Raw genomic sequence first — 22997 nt, 5'->3', positions numbered from 1 at the left:
CTCCCGTAAGTTGCAAGACCCTCAAACTATATAATGAATAATCATCATACACAGCTCCATAAATTTTGCATGTTTATTTGATGCCACCCAAGTTGCCGGATTGTCTCTGAAACACAATCTACATGCACAATCCATGCATGGATGCAATTTCAACCCGTCCATCTCTGCAACCTGACAACCTGCAACCTGATTTAAGGTGCATGTGCTTAGATGCTCTCTGTGCATGCCAGAGCAGGACGGGATTCCACCGAAAAAAATATGAATATTGTTGAATTATGGGAAATCCTATACTGACCCAGACTTGATCGATTTTGACCATTCTTATTTTAATTTGCCTCTTGCAAGTCATCCAACTTTATAGAAGTGAGGTTTTCTGGAATGCCCCATTAGCATTAGCTCAGTATCAGAAATAGAAATAGAAAAACAGCATCATGTGGTGATGGCAGGCTTTGAGTACTACTGTGCAGATCATGGACAGAGTGCCCCTCATCATTGGTGTGGGGATTCAAATAGACTCTTTGTACTCTATAGACTTAAATGTCACCAAAGACTCATTGTGAAGTGTATTCAAATTTGTCCACTTGCCATGAGGTGAGGAAAATTACAAGGGCCACAGGCCGGGTCATCACGTCCAGTGTCTGAAAGCCATCACCCCTCATCCCGCTCCTCTCTTATTTGCTCTCCCTGCCACCGCTGTTTCCCCAGTGACCACACAGTCCGGAGGAGAATCCATTTGCTGGAGCCATAAAGTGGTGCTAAGCTTTTAACAACATCTCACATTGGCATCTTCCGACGCTTTTCTCCAAAGGTGGAACTTTTCTCTCCAGATCTATACAGCCATTAGAGAGGCTCACACAGAAAGGCTGTCCTTCATTGTACCTTTTTTGCTCTGTGGTGAATTATTGATACTAAAATCTCATTTCCATCTGTTCATGGATCATTTGGGAGCTTGCGATCTAAAGTCTGTCCGTCAGCTGACTGATCTTTGTGTGGATGGTCAATGTGTTCACAGTGGGGAGCTCTGATTTCTTCTCTTTGTCATTTCACAAGCAGGAGTCGGTCCCCCTTGAGCTATTTAAGCACACTGATCGGTGATCAGTCAATGCGCCGAGCTGGGCAGCACTGTGCCTTTTCCCAGTGGTGAAGTGGGTTATTATGGATGCTACTATTCTAGTTCCAGCGCTTTCTGGGATGAATCAATAGACCTCTTTGCTCTTTGATTTTGTATTTTTGGGAATTGCTGTCTGAATGCTTCCCATCAGTGGAATAGAACTGATATTTTATCCGTGGTACTTTTGACCGGTAAGGAAAATGGAGGTTCAGATAGGCCGAGGTGGATCCAAGGCCTGTTTATCTGATTCTCAACCTAACAAGCTCATCCTTCCCCATATTTAAATGTCCTGCTGTGAAGTGAAAAGGCAGTTCTTTCATGTCCACGCCACGTGATGATGGCAGTTTCATTTGGAAACCAAACAGTGTTAACAGAAAAACATAAAAATATTCATAAGTCTGTCCCGAGAGAGAGTGTCTTCTTCTGCTTCTTCTTGTGTAGTGGAATAAGACCACATGATTATTTCTGTGATAGTGAGTCTCTGATGCTATGACACTGTCTCAGCTGCACATCTGTCACTCCCCCTCTGCCTGTTTATCGTAGTTCATCTCTATGGATTAGGATTAGCGCTTGAATTTGTCTTTGCTTTGTCATCAATAGGACATCCATCATGTCCCCTGTATTATACTGCTGTGATTGTACTCTGAACATGACTCTTGTTTGCATGCTGGAGGAAGGAAAGGTGTTTCATGATGACTATTTATTCTCCAGAAGGGGACTGGAGAGTTTGGAGCCAGTAGTTTGGCAGAGTCCTCATATATCCTTGAACTCTATTTTTAGTTGTGTTCAGTGTGAGAAAGCGAAGATGCTGTGTATTATGTATTAAATGGTGATTTCAACAAAAATCGATCTTTTTTTAATGCTTTGCAGTAATATGGCATCTATATGACCATGACTCATGGGAATATAGTCAAATTAAATTCTTGAAAAACGCCGAATTACACAGTTTGGACACAGTCCAGAACAAAATCAGCTTCTCTCTGATCCACAGCTCCCAACTGCAGCTGTTGGGCTCAGCAGTCTTATGTAATGTCATTAGAATGTATTTATTACAGCTCTGTTGCACAGTTGAAACCATTTTAAGCTGCAGAAAGCTGGGTATGGGACAGGGGCAGACTGTAGAACTGCCAGGATTGATTTGCCACCCTCCATCCTACTGTGTGATATTTTCTTCACTGTAATCTCTGATGTGTAGCTTCTAGTATCAGCACTGTGTTATGGAGAATTATTTCTCAGTCTACTGACAGAATAAACGAGCTACAGTAATTGAGGACTGACTGTACTGTACAATTAAGCCAGATACATCAACAAGGCTAATAATGTCAACCAAATCAAAATATGTACACATCTCTATCTGTGTGTGTGTTGGTCTTTAAATACAGATGAGGTGCAGACAATTATGTAATTTAAAAAGGAGTTTTTGATTGAAGTTCAAGAAAGCTATAGCTAGCACTGAGGACACTGAGGTCATGTCCTCAGTAATATTTCTCGGAATATGGGGGATTTGACGACATGAGCAGGAGTTTACATTCCCTGATTACAAACATGTTACACATGTTGGGGTTTTAAGGCTCATTCTGATTCATTTTCGACCAAATGCCTTCAAATTTGCAAAAAGTAAATTAATTTAATTTAGTAGGATTACATACCTGCTTCGAAGCAACCTTTAAACCATAATGATGGATCATCAAATTCACAGAAAATGTAATTTAACAGTTAAATTAATAAATAAAATGTGAGCTTTTGTTATTTTTATTTCAAATACTCCTGAAAGTCCAGATCTTTTACAGGGGTGAAGTTCTGCTGAGGACATTTTTAGCTCAGTCATTTCTAAAGTGCTGCCTGGGGGCCTGCTTGTTGCCATAAATAATGGTTAGAATAAGCTTTCCTCTAGCTTGTGTCAAACAGACAAAAGCAAAACCAGTTAATGAAGGAATGACGAACACATAAAGATGAAATGGTCACTGGTGACAGGTGATTTTATCAAATCAAATCAATGTCCCCACACCACACATTACTTCCAGTTTCTAATATTTCAGAGAAGTTCATTAGAGTTCAGATTTAAAGAAATATTGGCTGAATTTTGATATTTTCTATACAGAAACAACTACGGTGAAGAAAAGAAGATCTGGGTCTGAAGTGAAATAGACCTTTAAATTAGAAATGGTAAAACTCTGTTTCCACATATATCTTACCATGTTTTAATAGCAGAAGACATCTCAGAGGTAACTGGCATATATACATATGACAGAGCAGATGAGTGTGGGCGTTAGTGGGAGCTGTTTGTGAAAAGATGACCTTGTGCAGAAAGCCTGTTTCCGCTCTGAAGCAGATGAATTGCTGAACTTTCCGGACAGACCTGCCTGGACACTTCCTCAGCAGCGCTCCATGTGAACAGCGGTGCTCACTGAGGATCTATTATGATATCCACTTTCTCACACTTACCACAGCAGAATGAAAATGACTCAGTATTTAAGTCTTTTAAACACATTTTAAAATCCTCCTCTTTACTTATTCGTGTTTGTACTGTTTTTCCGAGCTTGGACTGTTTGTTTTTCCTCTGGAAGGAGCCAGTTTGTGGCCCTCAGGCTGCTGCCTGAGAGGATGTGTTATTCATCCAGTGCTGGGGCTGCTGTATAATCTCACTGGAACACACAGTGGCCTTTCACATGGACTTCCCTTGTGCTCTGAAGCTGTTTGGCCTGCAGTGGTCTCTTCCTCAAGCAGTCAATACAGCTCCCTGCCTCTGTGCTGGGCCCAGTGTGTTTGTCTGAGCCCTTTGTCGGGGGCCTCTGTGGATGTCACCCCGTCAGTCCGCCTGTCTTCCAGACCTCTCCAGGGTGACTCGGCTTTCTCCACCCACAGTTTCCGGAATCCTCTCTTTCCTGTTTTCAAGCCGTGGTGAGCCGGTTTTGTAGCCTCTTGTTAACATACCTTACCCCTCATTGCTAGACATGTCTGCATTATATTTTATCACTGCTGTCCGACATCATTCTGCATCTGCCAGCCGCCATGTCGACGATAATGATGATAATAATGATGGGAAGTGCCGGTGAGTCAGGGGTGGCTGACAGTAATTATAGGATACAGAGAGCGCTGAGCCTCATCTTAAGGGTGTCCTAAAAAGTCTGAAATCACAGGGATGATGAATACAACATATTTCTAACTTGTTACACTTGTTTCCGGCACATACTCCCTGTCAGCATAGTCCTAGTCCCAGAATGATGGATTTTTTTTCTGCCCATTTGACTGATTTTCTGAAAGAACGGTGCTGCTACGTGAGGCTTGAGGCCTCTTTGATAAGTGGACTGACAAAGTGAATGTTATGCCAGGTCACGACAGTGCCTTTCGGATTCTCTCTGAGCACTCAGCTGAAGGAGAGTCGCTGCACAACAAGGCTGGCATGAGCAGAGCACGTGTGTTGCCCCTGCAGTTTCCCGGGCTTATCCACTCGCCTGGCACAGGCCCTCGGTGGCTGGCACACAGGCTGTGTGGTAGATTTGTGTAGGTCGCAGGTTTATGAAGATTAAAGGAGGATTTGATATAAAGACAAATGGCAGTAAAAGACAGCACACTGCTTAGAGTTTATTGTCAACTGATGATAACGGTGTGTCTGCTTTAGTTAGACATATATGTTATGTATGTCTGTCAACAATCTTTATAATCTACATGATTGTAGTATGTATTGCCAGGTTATTGTAATGGATCTCATTTTATTGTACAGGACTTTCTCTTAGTGTGTTTGTAATTGGCTTCAAATGCACTTGTTATCATGCCTGATAACACTGAAGTGACCTGGGAAAAGGCTGTACGCCTTATCAACCTTGTGATATCTGCTCCTAAATAGCTTTGTTAGCCCCACGATTAGCCCTGTAGTAGATCCTCTTCTGTGTTTCACTACACGAATTAACAGTTTATTGGCACACCATGTCATTATTGTTCTTTGTTTCTCACAGAGGCTCCGTACAGTGAGACCCCTCCATCATACGGCTATGACCTGGAGCACTCAGAAGAGCACCAGCCCCGCCACGACCCTCTGTCCTTCACTGGATCTCCGTCCTCCTCGCCAAGGCTCCGCTCCAAGAGCCGGAGCAGCCGAGACACCCAGTCCTCCGGCTCTCTGGAGTCCACGCTGTCGGTAATGTTACTGGGTCAACTCCCACCAGCACGTCTGACGCGTGAACTGTGTCCCTCAGCCCACGGTGCTGTCTCTGCTGCTCTCTCCTTCATCTTCCTCTGGCTCTGCTGTCGTTCCCTGGCTACTGCGTTGTCCTTCACTGTCCTCTCTCCACACACCATCCCACACTTTTTGCAGCTGTGGCGTCTCACTCTGTGATGAAACGCTGCTGTTACAGTGCCTGCCACTGCTTCTTCCACTGTTTGTGTGTTGTTTTCTGAAACGAAGGCAGACCATTTCTTAAAGCCTACAAGTTTGCTTCAAGTCATTTTTATTGCTAAATGTATTGGCTGGCATTAAATTTGACAAGATTTGTCACCTCTTTTGCATGGGAGTCGTAGTGCAAGTGTTTCACTAAATTGCACCAACATTTTCTATAACTTTGTTCTTCACATTGCAAAGAGGATATCATTCTTCTACTCCTCCGTGTTGCTGCATGTGCATAAAAGTGCTGCAGACACCCAGCTACTCCAACACTGGAAGAAGAGCTTCTCCTCCATGTTTTGTGCGACTAAATAAACCACTAGATCTCCTGCAAAATCTGACAGGAGGCCAGTAATGTAACACATGCAGCCCGCCATTCTTCTCAGCTGATTGTTAAGTAATTACTGATCTTTCAAAATTATTATTGTGATGTCAATCAAAGTGTACGGAGCTCACAGAAAACAAAAACACTGGATCCTACATTTCCCACAATACATCCTGACAGCATTTGTCTTTAGACCCTCCCTGTCTGATAAATGCCCACAACGTTCAAACTCCTCATCCTCAGTTTGTAACACAGGCTTTCTGTAGTGACATCACTACATGTGTAAAATCAGCTCCCTTTAGAAAACAGCAGAAGTACCCTGCAGTCAGTCATTTGATCCCAGATGGGAGTGCTTTTCACTGCGAAACAGGGCACTGCTGAAAAACATCATACATGCTCAGCAAACATGCTGTGGTCGAACAGATGTTAAAAGGAGACCCAGCTCCCCTCCCCCTCGGCTCTGTTCCTGTCCTATCTGTGGTATTCTTATCCTCTGATGTGTACACTTGGTGATCTTCAAAGCCTAAATCATGTTGGAGGGTGGTGGCGGGGGGGCTCACTCAGCATACAGCTTTTCTTATAATCCAGCTAATATAATGGCACAGCTTCAGCCCTTCTCAATGCTCCAGTGAGTTTCTTTCTGACATGATAGCCCGCACCAGGAAGACTGATGGCTCTGACCTGTTTGGAATAACAACTCCCGGACTAGAAACACATTTGTCTTCCTTAAAATGCGAGGAGTCTGGGGTGTAGGCATGTTGGAATGTAAAACTCCTACAGAGTTTAATCAAATTTGGTCTGTCCCTCATCCCACAACAACAGTATCTGCAGCCAGGGGTTCGCAGAGGTGTGTGGGAGGTTTATTATAGGCCAAACCCGTTTACAGTTTACATGTCATATTGTCATCATTTGCCTTTTGTGTTGGAGAAAACATTCTCTTTACGTTTGCTGACTGTTTTCTCTCCCCACTATTTTTGTAACAGGTGGAGCTGGATCAGGAGAAGGGGCTGGAGATGAGGAAGTGGGTTCTGTCGGGAATCCTGGCCAGCGAGGAGACCTACCTGAGCCACCTGGAGGCCCTGCTCATTGTAGGTGTAACTTGAAACACACACACACACACACACACACACACACACACACACAAAATCATTTCCTGAGTTGTTTTCATCTGTAGTGTAGACAATAAGACACTGAAGTTAGTTTACACCTTTGATTAAAAAAACTGCTGATGTAGCTGGCATCTTTAATTTCTTTTGTCTTTAATTCATTTCATTTTGCCGGTGTGTTGTACATGCTCCTTTTTAAAGCAAGACGAGAACTTTTGAAAGAACAACTAACACTTCTTGCAACTGAAAAGTGCTCAGTAATCATAAGTGATAAAACACAGGTGTGTTTTATCATCGCCCCTTACTCAATTTATACAGTTACAGTACAGTGTTGAGTAAGATGTAGCTTACTGAATGCTAGCTAGCATTAGCTAATTTTAGTAAACTTTTGCTAGATGCCGTGTAGCTGGAGTGAATTTGTGACATTGTCCTGCTTTTGAAAGAAGAAACAGATGAAAAGTGCTTAATATTCATAAGTGATTAAACACACCCTTGCTCAATTTATGCACTTAGGGTTTTTTTTTTTTATGGCTACAGTGTTGAGTAGGACATAGCTTACGGAATGCTAGCTAGCATTAGCTAATGTTACTGGCACTACTGAGTCCATTTGTGAAACTACCTAACTAAAAAAGAAATAACACAGTCCCCCTCTTACAAATGAAAAGTTGAATTCATAAGTGATAAAACAAATCCCTGGTCAGTTTCATACACTAGGGGGTTTTATGGCTGCAGCTTTGGTCTATTAAGACGTATCTTATGTTAGCTCATATTAGCTATTGATAGCAAACTTTTGATAGATATTGCTGTGTAAGTTACTGACATTACTGAGTGAGTTCACAGATTTCTCTGTGTCAGTGCTGATGTTACACTGCATTTGCGATCATCCTGTAATTGCTGGTCACAGTGGCCACTGCTCAGTGAAAGTTAGTGAAGGCTCTTGTTACATGCTCGTCTTACATGTCACAAATATCGCTTTCACAGAAGAATTAGATAATCTGCTCTGTACAATAATGAAAAAAGACAGTATCATAAAAAAACTCATCTAAAATTAAACTATGGGATTATTTCATCCACCCGGCACATGTTTCTTCTGAAGATAAGCCTGAATGACTTATTGATTATTGTCTCATACTGCAGATTCAGTCACTGTTTCCTCCATATTGACTGTGATTATTTATCCAGCCCATGAAGCCTCTGAGGGCCGCAGCCACAACTTCCCAACCGATGCTGACCATCCAGCAGATAGAGACCATCTTCTTCAAAGTGCCAGAGCTTCACGAGATCCACAAGGACTTCTACGATGCTCTGCTGCCCCGAGTCCAGGACTGGGGCCACCAGCAGCGTGTGGGCGACCTCTTCCAGAAACTGGTATGGTGATGATGTTTTTGTTAGCTTCAGCAGGACAACCAAGGAAACAAAAGTATTTAAAAAAAAAAATTCATGACACCTACCTGCTGTTGTGAATAATCGTGCCAACACAAGTGTAGCATGTAGTCCACCAATGTTGGAAATCCATCTATAGTGCATAAATATTTATCATGCCTCAGAAAAATGAGAAGTATCTGACAAAGACCGTCTTATACTTTTTATGGTTAAATTATTTAATATATAATTGTGGAGGAAACCGTGTCATGACCATATTTCAGAGAAAGAAACAAAGACCTGTTTTTCCACTTATTTTGGCCTAACTTGAATGTAGCCAATAGAGCCAACAGGGAAATGTGAGCACAGTATCTGGAGGGCTGATATGAGTGATATGTTGCGATAACTGTTTGGTTTGCAACACTTCGAACAGTTGTGTGACTGCAGTATGAGTGTTTGGTTACCACACAAAGTTAAGTACCGTATGGCAATCCGTTCAGCTGATTTAAACCCTCCCTCGGATAAGAAAACCAAGCATCAAATAACATGAAACCTCACAGAATTATACTGCATGTTGGTTTTTGATCAAACGGACCGCCATTCGTCAAGTCAGTAACTTTCAGAAACTAATTATAGCACCCCTTAAATGTCATCCCTTGATCATTAATGATAGTTAAAAGAGGGGAGACTTTCAGGGGAAAAAGGTGGGAGTCTTTGGCTGTTAATAATGTTCAGGGGATCTTGCAGTGCACATGTGAGTAGACTGCCTGGAGTCATCTCCCGGCCAGATAAAAGCCTCGCTTCACCACATTACAGGCAGTAAAAGGAGAACAAAACGCTCTATAGGAGGCTGCTGAATAAGAGCTACCTCAGTGTTTCCTGTTGGATGAAAAAGACACACACATGGATTTATATATAGACACGTGAGCAACATTAAGTCACACTCAGCAGCATCAATTCCTCCTGTAATACTGTTATGCTAACCCATGTCTTAGCGCAGCATGCAGTGGCACTGCTAGTGAAAATCACAGACTAGTGAAGTCTATCCTCTGTTTTGATTCGAATGAATCTAATCTGTCCTCTACTTGTGTCCCGTAGGCCAGCCAGCTCGGTGTGTACCGAGCCTTTGTGGATAACTATAAGGTTGCTGTGGAGACGGCGGACAAGTGCTGCCAGGCAAACGCTCAGTTTGCAGAGATATCTGAGGTATGTAATCATGCTATGCACAGCGGGACTTCGGCAGGCAAGTATTTGATGTTGTACAGCTGCCCGGGACAAGTGATGACAGGGCAGTTTTCAGCAGTCCTCACAGTGTAAAGAGCCATGCAGCTCTTTACAGCGGTGCTGATTGTTTTAATTGCGCTGTGGGGCAGTTGCTGTGATTTAATGAGGGTATTTTTTCTCACTTTTCCCCCTGGTGTTATCTCCCTGCCAGAATCTCAAGGTCAAAAGCACAAAGGACTGCAAAGACCAGTTGGCTAAAAATTCACTGGAAAGTGAGTACTGAGTGAAATGAATGGCCAGCCTCCACATTAATCAATATTGCTATAAGTAGTTGAGCTGTGACTGGGCCTGTTGAGCTGACTCTTCCTCCTCCACAGCTCTTCTCTACAAACCTGTGGACAGAGTGACTCGCAGCACACTCGTTCTGCATGTAAGTCAGTCTGCCTAACTCTAATCTGGAGCAACATCTTGTTTGCATGAAGGAACTTTTGGCGATTGAATTTGTCCATATTGTCTATTCCAGGACCTCCTGAAGCACACGCCCTCCAGCCACCCAGACTATCCGTTGTTACAGGACGCCCTGCGCATCTCTCAGAACTTCCTGTCCAGTGTCAATGAAGAGATTACTCCACGTAGACAGTCCATGACCGTTAAGAAGGGAGAGGTCAGTGTGGAAAGTCTAGTTACTCAGGGTTATATTGTCACTCCAGAGGCTGTAGCTAGATCCACAATGCTCTCCAAGCTGCCAACTGGTGCATTTTTAGTTGACCAGTTCCTGTAAATGGGACAGAAACTTGACTGACACTGGATTTGCTGGTTATTGAAGATACAAAATAATTCCTGATTGATTGAATGCAGCCCAGGTTGTTGTGGTTAGTATTCACAAAGGGCTTGAGTCGGGGAGAAGGACAAATTAAGAGTAGGTACAGCTTGTTCCCTTTGTGGAGCACTTGCTCTCTTTGCCAAGGACAAATTCAGTGGTTTGAATGGTGTGGTGGCACAGCGACGGGGCCTGATACCACAATGTTGACTCCTTGTGCCGCTCCAGCTTTTATATGGTTTTATGTTTGTCCAGTATATGCGTCACTAACTTCCACCCGTTTTTGGTGGTCTGCTAACTCTCGGGTGCAACAGAATGTTGTAACACGACAGCATTTGCTTTCTGACCTTTTCCACAAAAGTATTAAAGGCAAGACAGTCTCTTGCGAAATGGTTGAAAGCACAAAACTTAAAAAGACAAGAGTCTACAGCCATGCAGGATTCAGGATTATCTACTCCCGTAATATGCGCCGTATCTTAACCGTTGACAGTAAAAAGCTTAGAGCACAAGGTGTCTGGAAGCTGCAATAAAACCGGAGTGTGAGTCAGGTTGTTGCTGACTCATCTCAGCCTGTCTGCTTTAGTTGTGAAGGAAGTGGAGCGTAGAGGAAGCTCGTGACAAAGCAATGCAAACACTGGAGGCAAGGGGTCTCTGTGTTGCAAACCAGGAAAACCTGTCAATTACCCCCACGCTCACTCCCATCCTTCCTTGCCGCAGTGTCAACTCTGCTTCCCAGAAATGACCTGCAGCACTCCTTATCAATGTGACTGTCTAACCAGCCTTCTTCACTGGGCGTGTACAGACTTAACCGGGCTTCCTGACCCCTCTGCCCCCCCCCCCCTACACACACACACTATGCATCTCAAGGCTCTGATTCAGATGACCTGATGGAGAACTTCCTCTGTTTTTTCTGGGAACTGGCTCTGGGATATTGTTAAATCAAAGAAAGTTCTTGGGAACATTCTTCTGTATATTGTCTAGGAAGTCTGAAATCCCACCAGGAGATTGACAGATAACAAGCCAGCACATGACAATCGGTTTAAAATACGAGTTGTTGTTCTATGCGATCAGCTCTCGACTAAATTTGCACCCACTGTTGATGTTTTGCACCGTGGCCGCCTGTAATTACCACGACCATTTAGACCCACGAGTTTGTCTAGCTTCACCTCTTGTGCATGCCTCACTGCTCAACGTCTCATTATAGTGCATAAAAAACAGATTCCAGTGTCGGTAGGGTGTGAGCTCTGTGCAGTTACAGCTCTTGTTTTTCCATTGGATTATTGACTATTTGTGGTCACGTTTGTGACACAACACAATAAGCGGATGTCACCCTGCCACCTCTTTTTGAAACCAGGACAGTACTGAACGTGTTTGAGGGCCTCGCCAACGGGCCTGTAACACAGCCAGCACTGAACTGGAGTGTGCAGAAAACAGAATAGGAAAACCACGCTGCAGTGATTTCCTTGTTTTTGTCGAACTGTGGTTGGTGTGGGATGGCAGAGTCTCACATGGGCAGTGTCATTGTAAACAGCCTCAGCCCAGAGGTCAAACGGCAGAGGGGGAATTTAGATGCACGCTGCTGCAGGAAGAGCTCATGTCATCACATGCGCCTCTAACCTCAGGCTGGATGGATCAACAAAGATTAGAGGACGCTCTGAAAATTTGGATTCATTATGTAAACAAGAAATATGACTAAGTCTTTTCAGTATGTACCACACACTAATTACCATAGTGTGCTGTTTTAGTAGTCAGAGAGATTTAATACTTACTGTCTTGTTTTCCGAGATCTTTCTGGACTGTCTCACCATCATTCAGAAATTATTTTTCAGCTGTGAGCAGCTCATCAAATTCCTTTGTGCACGGCACTGTGTCAGTCAAGATCGTACCATATTTGAAATGTATGCATCTTGTCAGGTTTAAGTAAACTTATTTCTGCCACTTCAACAGTGTGAACCCAGTACATACTCAAAACCACCTTAGAATCAGTAGTGCAGACTAAGTGTAGACTAAGACAACAACTCCCATGATCCCACGATGCTTTATGAGATCATCAAACTGCATGTATTGTCATTGTTTTGATTGAGAGACCCCTAGCAGCAGAAATGACATATTGTGTGTTTTACATGCAGGTATAATGATTGCCATATTCACCGTCTCAGTTTGGCATGTTAAGCAACCATTTTTGTGACAAATACGCACATCCAAGTGGCAAAGAAGTATTGTGCAAATATGATTGATAATAGAAAATTAACAGGACGAAGGAGGAGTAGGGAGTAGATGCCGAGACATTTCTGTCTGCACCAAAGCGGTTGACTGAAGAGACTGATGTTGCTATCCACGCAGCCAAGCCGCTAGTGGCTGAAATTGTCTGAAAATGCATCTTTCCATCAGTGGGCATTCTGCTGCCGGTTGGAGAAACATACATTTACTGCCTTGTCTTGGTCACATCACGAATGTTTTTTGTTTCGGGTTTTTTGTTGACTTCTGCAGTGAGGTTGGGTAGCATTCATCCGATAGCAGCTGCAACACCACAGGCTGTAGAATAATTACAAGCATGTACACACATCAGCACAGGATCATTGTTTGAAATGAAAGCCAACCAAATGAAACCATTTTCAACTCGGCATCAATGCAAATCTTAAATTAGATGCTGTACTTTCAGCAGTTGCAGCTATTTGCTCTTGGTGCTATAAAATAGAGGTTGAAAGCACCTCAATTCTCTCTCACAGTTTCATTAGTCAAAACCAATTCAACTTTATGAGTATCGGGGTTGTATTTGAGACAAATGAGAGTTCAATACTATGAGTGCGACGACGCGATTTCTCGTTTCCCCTTTGGCAGAACCGTCAGCTGCTGAGGGATCGCTTCATGGTCGAGCTGGTGGAAGGTTCCAGGAAACTCCGTCATGTCTTCCTCTTCACCGACCTGCTGCTCTGCACCAAGCTGAAGAAACAGGCTGCTGGGTGAGTCTAGGTCTGCGCCCAGCCCGGGGTTAGAGATGCAGGCTTTTGACCACTGGTTCAAATCAGCGTTGGGGAATGAGAGTCACTCCGCCCAGACAGACATTAAACTTGTTAATGTAAATTGTGCGAGAACTGTTTCAGTGGGAGGGAACAAAGGTCCTTCAATGTGGCTGCTGGCAGTCCTTCATCAGTTTCCTGAATATGTTTGCAAGCTTGTGGCTAGTTGTACTGTTGCTGTCATGCTGCTAACAAACCATTCAGGTGAAAAAGCAGGACAACATGACAGTTTCTGGTTGAAGAAAATTTGGACGTTAAAAAAACTGTGTCCTTATACACACACATCTTGTCCTCCAACAGGAAAGGGCAGCAGTATGATTGTAAGTGGTACATCCCACTGGCTGATCTGACCTTCCAGACCATCGAGGACTGCGAGTCCACCCCCATCCCTCTTGTCCAAGACGAAGAGATCGACGCCATGAAGATCAAAATATCCCAGATCAAGAACGAGATCCAAAGAGAAAAGGTGAGGATGCACAGCTGGTAAACGCACCTACAGAAACTCAAATTCTTCAACACAAAATTAAAAAAAACATGAAGGCATCCAGCACACAGTTAATGTTAAAATGAGGAACTTAAAGATAAGCACGTGTAAATAGAACAAACATCCAGTCAGCATGTGATGTATTACATTAACCCTGCTGCTGTCAATCTGTAGAGAACCACCAAAGGATCCAAGGTTATTGAGCGACTGAGGAAGAAGTTATCAGAACAAGAGTCTCTGCTGCTTCTCATGTCACCCAACATGGCGTTCAGAGTGGCCAACAGAAACGGAAAGGTGAGTCAGGGGTCTTCAAGGAGGAATACTCAGACATGTATGAACTCCAGTGTGCCGTGGTTGATGAATGATGTTTCCTGATTTCCCCGAGGAGTTTTTCATGCAGAATGTCATTGAGAATATCTTGTACCAGCAATAAACATGTCTTCATTTGGTTTCTGCTGCCCTCTGCTGTTGACAAGTGTGACATTACAGCACGAGGGTGCCGTAAAATACAGACTAATATCCCTTCATTTCTTTCAGGGTTTCACATTTCTCATCTCGTCTGACTATGAGCGCGCCGAGTGGAGGGAGATCATTCGCGAGCAGCAGAAGAAGTGTGAGTTTTCATGACACTTTCTATCAGACACTCAGGATTTTCATAACAGCATGGAACAATGGATTCTGACCCCTTCATGTCCACCTGTCTTTGAAATAATATAAATTTCTTTTTCCCAGTGTAATAGTGTAGACGGATGTGTGGATTTCCAGTGTTTGAGTAAAAAAGAATACCTCACTGCATCTTATATATAATTCTAGATCTGGCACATTAAATCATCCCTCCAACTGTAAAGCATAAAGTAATAATAGAATATGCTTTTTATAGACTAGAAACTAGAAATAAAAAGGTTTAGACACCATATCACTTTATCATAACAGTTTGTGAGTCTTGACCTTTAACTGTGTCCTGCAGGTTTTAAGAGCTTCTCTTTGACCTCTCTGGAGCTGCAGATGCTCACTAACTCATGTGTGAAACTCCAGACTGTTCACACGATCCCAATGACCATGAATAAGGAAGGTGAGGTTCACAGTGGATTGTCCTTTTTAGGATTTATACATTTTAATATATGTAGAGTTTTGTGTTTTATTTTAACCTGTATTAAGTCAACGCTGCCCTCCACAGATGATGAATCTTCCGGGTTGTACGGCTTCCTAAATGTCATTGTCCACTCAGCATCAGGGCTGAAACAGAGCTTAAGTAAGTGATTCCCCCTCCTGTTTTTGATTAGAAATCATCTCACTGGTAATTCTAGAGGATGCACGTGGTGTCACACAACCCCTCCCACTCTCTCTCGGCTGTGGCTGTCAACTGGGACGGCAGCTGCAGGGGAACATGTGGGATTAGCCAGGAACACTGTGTACAAGCCGCCTCAAATATGTCTTGCCTACTTTGTGCTCTCTGTCACAAAAGGTAGTCAGGCAATAGTCAGTGGCATGTTTCAGCCAGTGGGGAGTCCACTCCTCTTTTTGCTATTTCTTCTAATGTTCCTAAATAATGTAATGACACCATTAATGCATGCAGCTGCAGCCACAAAGGGCTCATACAGTACATCATGTCTCAACCAGTTGATTGTTGTGAATCTTTAGTCTTTGGTTTCACTTTGATTCAGCAGTTAAAAGCTGTTCTGCTTGTGCCCACTAGACCTTTACTGCTCCCTGGAGGTGGATTCCTTCGGTTACTTTGTCAACAAAGCCAAAACACGTGTGTACAGAGACTCGACAGAGCCCAACTGGAACGAGGTGAGAGTGCAGATCAGAGTGCAGGAAGTGAATGAGTGAGATCTTACCCATCCACTGCTGTGTATTTTGAGACAGCCAATAAAGGACAGTGTTTCCTCTAGACACTACTGTGTGAAATTAAAGGATATCAGTTTTAAATTTGAGCTACAAACGCTCAGAAAAGCTGTTCACTCTGGATCAAATAAAAGACTATTTTTGTGCGCTGAACCTAAACCTACATTAACGCGCCTTTGCTCTGTTTCCGTGCAAAGGAGTTTGAGATTGAACTGGAGGGCTCTCAAACTGTGAGGCTGCTCTGTTATGAGAAGTGCTGCAACAAAACCAAGCAGAACAAAGAGGACGGGGAGATCACAGACAAGATCATGGCCAAAGGACAAATAAAGGTATGGACTAATTATGGCAGATCTGGGTCAAACACCGTATCTTAGAATTGCTTGTGTTTCAGGGAAACACCTTTGAGGACCAGATGGTTAAATCTATGTTTTTATTTATGTTAGTTTTGCCAATTTTAGCCAATTTGAGCCTGACTGATACTGGATGTTTGAGTTCCAAAATACCAAAACACATGAATAAACTGACAGCATAAACCAATATTTTGCTAAGTATTGTTTGAAGTTGGTTATTAAAAATTCTGATCAATATACTCTATGTACTAAGTGGGATATTACAAGGTGGATTCCGGCTATGGCTTTCTATTTAATAATAGCAATAAGTGCATTTCACAAAATGTCAGCCTATTCCTTTAACTTCACAGAAAAGTTAAATACATTGACTTTTAAACCCTTTTTGGAAACTTTTTAGACATTCTGATATGCTGAATATTTGCCAATTTTCAGGAAAACAGTGGATCTCTAATCCATCATACTGTGTCCCATATGGCATCAAAGCAGAAAAAAAGACACCAAAAATCAATATTTACAGACTCAGGATGACCCGAAATCTATATGGTTCCACTGACATGTATAGAAAAAAACACTCCTTGTCTACTTGGAGTGAACTCGCTCCCTCTATTGATTCTAGTGCCTCCATGGTGGTGACTTCTTTACAGTGCTGACCACGGGACATTTTTGGCTAATCCTGCCCTGCGGGACCTTTCACTGCTGAAAAAGAAGTGAGCCGTGAGGTTGCTGGAGGGTCACTTCAGCTTGACCCCTGATAGGGTGTTGTGACAAAGGGCGGATTAGACTTTGGGTTGACCAAATGTAGCCGTTGGCACCGCTCCAGAGCGTGACAGAGTGAGAGAGACACAGAGAGCTCTTTGATGAGCCAGTGGAGGGATTTCCATGGTGGACAGGTGGGTTAAAACGCTGTTCAGTCTCAGAGGAAAGGAGAATGTGGCTGCTGGCATCCTCACTCAGATACTTGCCATGTTATTCAGGAGCCAGCAGACTGGAGAGAGGACACCTGTCAGATACTTCAAGCACTTTCATGTTGGCCTTTCAACTTGCTTTGTTGATGTCTACATCAATGGTATGAAGACAGTGTTTTTAGCTTTTAAACCCACTGACAGGACTAGAGGTGCTACGTGTTTTATATATAAAAAAACAGAACTTATGAAATGCATAGAAAAATACATCTAAATAATAAATGAAATAAAAAATATACAAAAGGAAGGAAGATAGATAGATAGATAGATAGATAGATAGCTGTTAGCTGAGGCAGGACCTTAAGACCTGCTTTGAGGGAAAAGAAAGATGGCTTCTTATAGAAAGAAGAGGCTGTGGGGAAGTCAAAAGTTCATAGAAGGCTTATGTCATGGATTTGAATACTAAACATTGTTTCAGATAGGGGGAAGACCAGCCTGGTGTTAAAGGTCACTAACACTAATCAGTTCTTGGCCTGAGGATCCTGTTTAGGCTACCTGAGATGCTAGATTACCAGCCAGCACTCCTCACAGCGGCAGGCGTGAGCACGTTGGTAATGAGGGTAGGACGGGATTCTCAGGAGTTAATCCCCCAAATCCATCTGGGAAGTAGAACAACACAGAGGCAAGTGTGTTCGGCAGGCTGCTTGGCTTTTTTTCCTTTGTGGAATGAAACGGTTTGAAGTCTAACAATGCCAAGACGTGAAGATGACAGAAAGTTTTGTAAAGATTCAGCCGGGCTGCTTCAGTGACGGCGATGTGATCAATGGCTGGTTGTTCAGGGACGAAGGACCTGCCGTTCTTGTTAGTGCTGCAGTTTAGAATATAGAGCCATCTGTGGACCAGCGCTGGTTTCTTTGTCTGCCATTAGTCAGTGAGAGCAACATTTCAGAGTTGACAAAGACTCATATCAGAAAGAATGAGTGAGAGCAGTCCCAATGAGGAGGAGGGTGTGGATCAGGCCAGCAGCGGGCTAGAGGAAGAGGGAGACGCGGCTTTAAGGAAACCCCCAAGTGCAGGGGCCCGTCTGTGGGACAGAGTCCGCAGCAGTCTGCTCAGACCAAAGGTAAAGACATGGACAGCGAGCTGTGGCCAGAACAAGGATGTAAAGGATGTGTGGGAGCCTGCATTTAAGGACAAGCTTGTTTTTGCTTTCTCTTATATACGGCTTAATGTCTGTGGGACCTATATATATATAGATATATATATAGTTATGTATATATATTAAGTTATGTTGTCGTACTTTATTAGAATATTTTTTTGCAAAAGAAAATGTATTTTCACTGTGAATGTATTTTCACTGAACAAAGGATTATCCGAATGAGATCTGACTGTTACTCAGGTGAAAGAGCGTCTGCCATGTTGGACAGGGACAGTGCTTAGCGGCACAGACATGATGATGTTGTCATGTTACTCGTGCCTGATCAGTGAATAAAGCCTGGCAGTCGGTATTAGCCAGATGACTGAAATAGATCAGTGACACAAGATAACGCTGCCGACCATGTGGAGTTTTTGTTTATGTGAGGCTGAGTGTAGTAACTGAGCAGGTAATACTCATATTTACAAAGTAAACATTTTTTTTATCTTTTTCTTTTCAGCTGGATCCTCAGACATTGCAAAATAAAGACTGGCAGAGGACAGTCATCGCCATGAATGGGGTAAGTGTTTTCATTAGAAACTGAAAAAAGAGTGACAACAACGTTCAAGTTAGCTTCTGGTTCACAGCTTCTGATTCTGAGGTTAAGAGGAAAGAGAAATTATGGTATTTGGTGACAGAGTCTCCATTTTTGTATCACTTGTCCTTTACAAACAACAACGACAACATGTACTTCTGATTGGTAGCTTCCAAATTGGAGGTTAGGAGGAAAGTTAAGGCAAAGAGAAATGACGATATTTAGCAGCAGAGTCTCCATTTTTGCACCTCTTGTCGTTGTTATAAAGACTTAAGCCTGCTTAAAACCCACTTTCAGATTTGTGAAACCTTTATTTTATTGGCAATTTCACTATGTTTTCTGTATTCACAACAAATATGGCCACAACTGTATCAAACTTCTTAAATACAGTTTCAGGTTTGTGAAAAAAAAACAGGGCAATTTCACTGCTTTTTCTGGGTCCAGGTATTAGACCAGGTTTAGCCCAAAACCTGGGGTCAAATCCAGACTAGATTAAGAAGAGTCTAGAGACTGATAATTTAGTCCAGATTTGAGTCTATGTACAGTTGGGGTTTTTTTTTTTTTTAGCTAGACCTGTTGTATTGTATCTAATACTTTTTAACAACGCAAGTGGTAAAGAAAATGGAGACTTTACTGCTAAATATCATCATTTATTTTTCCCTTATCCTCCAAATTAGAAACTGCGAAACAGAAAACAACTTTAGTTTGTTAATAAAAGTGATTCATGTACCACAAGTTGTAAAGGAGGACAGCTGTCCAGCAGTAATGTGTGGATAGGCTGAAATAGTGCTGTTTCACAACACTAAAAACAGAGAAACATGCATTAAAGTGAGATTATGTGACCAAACTGTACTTCTTAATTTCAATTCAGTTCTACGTCATCTGAAGTTGGCTAATGTTAGCATGGCATGGTTAGCATTCCTGTGAAACTGGCATTAATGCATCACTTTGCTGCTCTTCTGTACTTGTCCTGCGTTTTAGCATTTATCAACCTCCTGTTGGTGTCACTGGTAGTCACAGCGTGCCCAGCAAAGGTTACACATGCCAGCTGAGCTAACGTGAACGCATACTGTTTGTCTTTACTTGTGTCAGATTGAGGTGAAGCTTTCGATGAAGTTCACCAGCAGAGAGTTCAGTCTGAAGCGAATGCCTTCACGGAAACAGTCTGGCGTCTTTGGAGTGAAGATCAACGTAGTAACGAAGTGAGTCGATGTCATGTTTTTGGTGTGTGTCATGCCCATATGCCCATTTTTTATGCAACTCAGTGAGTCAACATATATGTGCTCCTTTTTCCATTTTTCTCTTAGTTTTAGTGTCAGCATCTAACATTTAAATGTGCCTGTGGCTTTTCTCACCAGCAGACTTTTTGACTATTCCTGACACTACTTATGTTAATAATATTAACAATGTGTGTTAACCGTGTGTGTGTCTATTTAAGTGTTCCAGTAAACTGTGTGTGTGAGCCAACATGCACAACACGGGGACCCTGAAACTGAAGCAGCTAAATGGAATTCAGCCATAATTCATTTTGTGGTTTCACACATGTGCTTTTGCTGCTGTTACATGTCAACATGTCTTCTGTGTAAAGGCTCATTGACCAGTGCCCCACTCCAAACGATGGTTTATTGACATTAACAAATAGGGCATGACATAGCACAGGCTACACTTATTTCTACCATAGACTCTTGTGTTAATATAATGTGGGATTTGTAAGTAGCCCCTTTAAAACTTCCTTCTGTGTGATTATGTCCTCACCAGACGAGAGCGCTCCAAGGTTCCCCTCATTGTGAGGCAGTGTGTGGAGGAGATTGAGCGCCGAGGGATGGAGGAGGTGGGGATCTACCGAGTATCTGGCGTTGCCACTGACATCCAGGCGCTGAAGGCTGCCTTTGATTCAAGTGAGTTCATTCTGAACTTCATGTCTTATCACATGTAGACAAACCTAAAGACAGAGCTCTGCAGGACACACTCGTACTCTGATTAAGCATTTAATACTGGTGTCTCCTCGCCCCGCAGACAACAAGGACGTGTCTGTCATGATGAGGGAGATGGACGTAAACGCCATTGCTGGAACACTGAAGCTGTATTTCCGCGAGCTGCCGGAGCCTCTTTTCACTGATGAGTTGTACCCCAACTTTGCTGGAGGCATCGGTCAGTCACTGCTTTTTGTGTTTGCACCATTTTCAGTCGTCAGGCATAAATGCAGGCACGAGGCGTGACACCAGCACATTCATATTTACTTTTGCCTTGCAGCTCTCTCCGACAGTGTGGCCAAGGAGAGCTGCATGCTCAACCTGTTGCTGTCTCTACCAGAGCCCAATCTGGTGACCTTCCTCTTCTTGCTCGACCACCTTAAAAGGTAAAATACCTCACAATTGATGTAGTATTCGAGTTAATGTGTGACTGTGTAGCAGCTGTTTATGTTTGGGATCGTTGTACAATGTCATCATAGGTGAGACACAAGCTAAAAAAACACAGACACATGCATTAAAGAAAGACTATGCAACTTTTAAAGGATGAAATAGCACATTCTCCCTGTTTTAGATGAAAAGTTTAACTCCTGATGTTCTGTTTAGGTCAGGATTTTCTGTATCTATAGGCTAAATGTTATTTTTGGCTTTGTTCTTACAGGGTGACTGAAAATGAGAGCATCAACAAGATGTCTTTGCACAATCTGGCCACAGTTTTTGGCCCCACGTTGCTTCGGCCCTCTGAAAAAGACAGCAAAATCTCAAACAGCTCACAGCCAATCTCCATGAACGACAGCTGGTCTCTAGAGGTCATGGCTCAGGTAAAACTTGTGTCAGGATATCGATGAGTAAGACAGCAACATTTGGAGTAATTGTGCGGGTCTGATCACCTTCTCTGTGTGTCCGTAGGTGCAAGTCCTTCTCTACTTCCTTCAGCTGGAGAGCATTCCAACACCTGACAGCAAACGTCAAAGCCTTCTCTTCTCTACTGAAGTATAACAGGAACGTCATGCACTTATATGTCCATAAGTTTTCTGCCCAGAGGCAGAATGTTAGCTGCTTAATGTGGTGGATGCTGCTGAGCAGCCATGGTTGGCTGGTTTACTCTGAGGATGCTTCATTTAGCCACCAGGTGGAACCATCAGGACGTTGTGAAAAAACGAGAAAACAGCCACCATGACCAAAGCCGTTTCTTTTTGAGATGTGATGAGCGTGTGTGTTCTGTTTACTTACAAGCTTACCTGCTGTGTCAAAATAAGACAACCCTATATGATGTATGGACAAAATATATCATTCCTTTTTTAATTTAATTTAAATTTCAAGAAGCATTATTTCCTGTACTTTGATATTTCCCACTGCCCCGTTCTGTCACTGTGCACATTAGCTCCATATTCACAGAGGGGGATTTCTGCTGTGGTTGGATTTGTAAGATTTATTTTTGCGGATGGATGATGAATGAATGGTCGGATGAATGGACGTATATTTTCATGTCTATAGATGTTTGTTTTTTTTCCCCCCACAAATGTTTGATTTGGTTGAAAGCTCACCTGTGCCAATTTTTCCATGCTGATGACCAATAGAACATTTCATTTACCCTAATGTTTACAGACACTCTTAATTTTGTACAGAATTTAAAAGCATGAGACTGAAAGCACAGCAACATGCAGGCATGTTGACCTACAGTAACTAATTGAAGTGTTTTGTTCTCTGTGCTATAGCAATTTGGACAGCGACCTAATTCAGTTCACAGGTTCTTCTGGTGGTGGCCGAGCCAGCTTCCATCTAGATATGAGTGCTTTTTTGGAGGTGGTACAGAGAAGTGAGAGGCGAGGTGTCATTCTTCCACCCATGGAATGTATTCTGTACTGTGTGTCATTTTAATTTCACAGTGGTCTTTTGTCCATATTTCATATGTTTTGTGTCCACATTGTTTTTTAGCCTCTGTCTGATTTGATTTATTCAGTTGAAGTTGATGTGTATGTGTTGCTCCCTGCATTCCCTCTCTATATTCTACCTATATAGGACAAAACCACACTGCTGTAGAAATGAAAGCACCTGGAGATTATCCAGAATACCAAATGTTCCGTAGTAGGACCCTTGAAGCACAGTGATTCACTCATATCCAAGTCTCCTGGTTGAACAGGCTTATCATCCATATACCTAGTATTGCTTTCGAAGCCATGTGAAACACTTTGTGCTTGCATTAATATTTTTCCAAATCACTTCAAGTATTCAAACACTTGTTAGCACAAACTGTAACCCTAAAGGTTTGTGATTCATGTAAAATGAGCAATAACTCTTAGTGATTCTTAGGATGAGCAATGAGAAGTGGGTCTTGTGTGTATGATTTATGTAAATAAAATT

The 22997-nt window shown here is 42.7% G+C and overlaps 2 protein-coding genes across 3 annotated transcripts in view; one reads left to right on the top strand and one right to left on the bottom strand.

The window, feature by feature from the left end:
* Window positions 1-5123, bottom strand: part of ift81 (intraflagellar transport 81 homolog) — a 28464-nt gene extending 23341 nt beyond the window's left edge. The window contains exon 1 of the mRNA XM_041936379.1: window positions 5118-5123. The gene's annotated coding sequence lies outside the window, so the exon portion shown is untranslated. The remainder of the gene's footprint in view (window positions 1-5117) is intronic.
* si:dkey-91m11.5 (PH_BCR_vertebrate and RhoGAP_Bcr domain-containing protein) overlaps window positions 1-22994 on the top strand; it is a 31346-nt gene extending 8352 nt beyond the window's left edge. Inside the window, exons 2-23 of one of the 2 annotated variants that reach the window (XM_041936376.1) lie at window positions 5068-5249; window positions 6801-6905; window positions 8106-8291; window positions 9384-9491; window positions 9721-9781; window positions 9887-9939; window positions 10033-10173; window positions 13171-13292; window positions 13650-13815; window positions 14008-14127; window positions 14371-14446; window positions 14801-14905; window positions 15011-15085; window positions 15530-15627; window positions 15879-16010; window positions 18589-18648; window positions 19756-19865; window positions 20422-20561; window positions 20680-20814; window positions 20917-21022; window positions 21295-21454; window positions 21543-22994. In XM_041936376.1, the coding sequence (XP_041792310.1) occupies window positions 5068-5249; window positions 6801-6905; window positions 8106-8291; window positions 9384-9491; window positions 9721-9781; window positions 9887-9939; window positions 10033-10173; window positions 13171-13292; window positions 13650-13815; window positions 14008-14127; window positions 14371-14446; window positions 14801-14905; window positions 15011-15085; window positions 15530-15627; window positions 15879-16010; window positions 18589-18648; window positions 19756-19865; window positions 20422-20561; window positions 20680-20814; window positions 20917-21022; window positions 21295-21454; window positions 21543-21632 (2531 nt within the window). In that variant the 3' untranslated portion in view covers window positions 21633-22994. Of the gene's footprint in view, window positions 1-5067; window positions 5250-6800; window positions 6906-8105; window positions 8292-9383; window positions 9492-9720; window positions 9782-9886; window positions 9940-10032; window positions 10174-13170; window positions 13293-13649; window positions 13816-14007; window positions 14128-14370; window positions 14447-14800; window positions 15086-15529; window positions 15628-15878; window positions 16011-18588; window positions 18649-19755; window positions 19866-20421; window positions 20562-20679; window positions 20815-20916; window positions 21023-21294; window positions 21455-21542 lie in introns of both variants that reach the window. The other variant, XM_041936374.1, reaches the window with a different exon arrangement.
* Window positions 22995-22997: the final 3 nt, after the last annotated feature.

The sequence above is a fragment of the Chelmon rostratus genome, chromosome 5 (genome assembly GCF_017976325.1).
Source record: "Chelmon rostratus isolate fCheRos1 chromosome 5, fCheRos1.pri, whole genome shotgun sequence".
Taxonomy (NCBI): Eukaryota; Metazoa; Chordata; class Actinopteri; order Chaetodontiformes; family Chaetodontidae; genus Chelmon; species Chelmon rostratus.
Note: the sequence above shows the minus strand (reverse complement) of the source record. Positions and strands in the feature narration are given on the sequence as shown.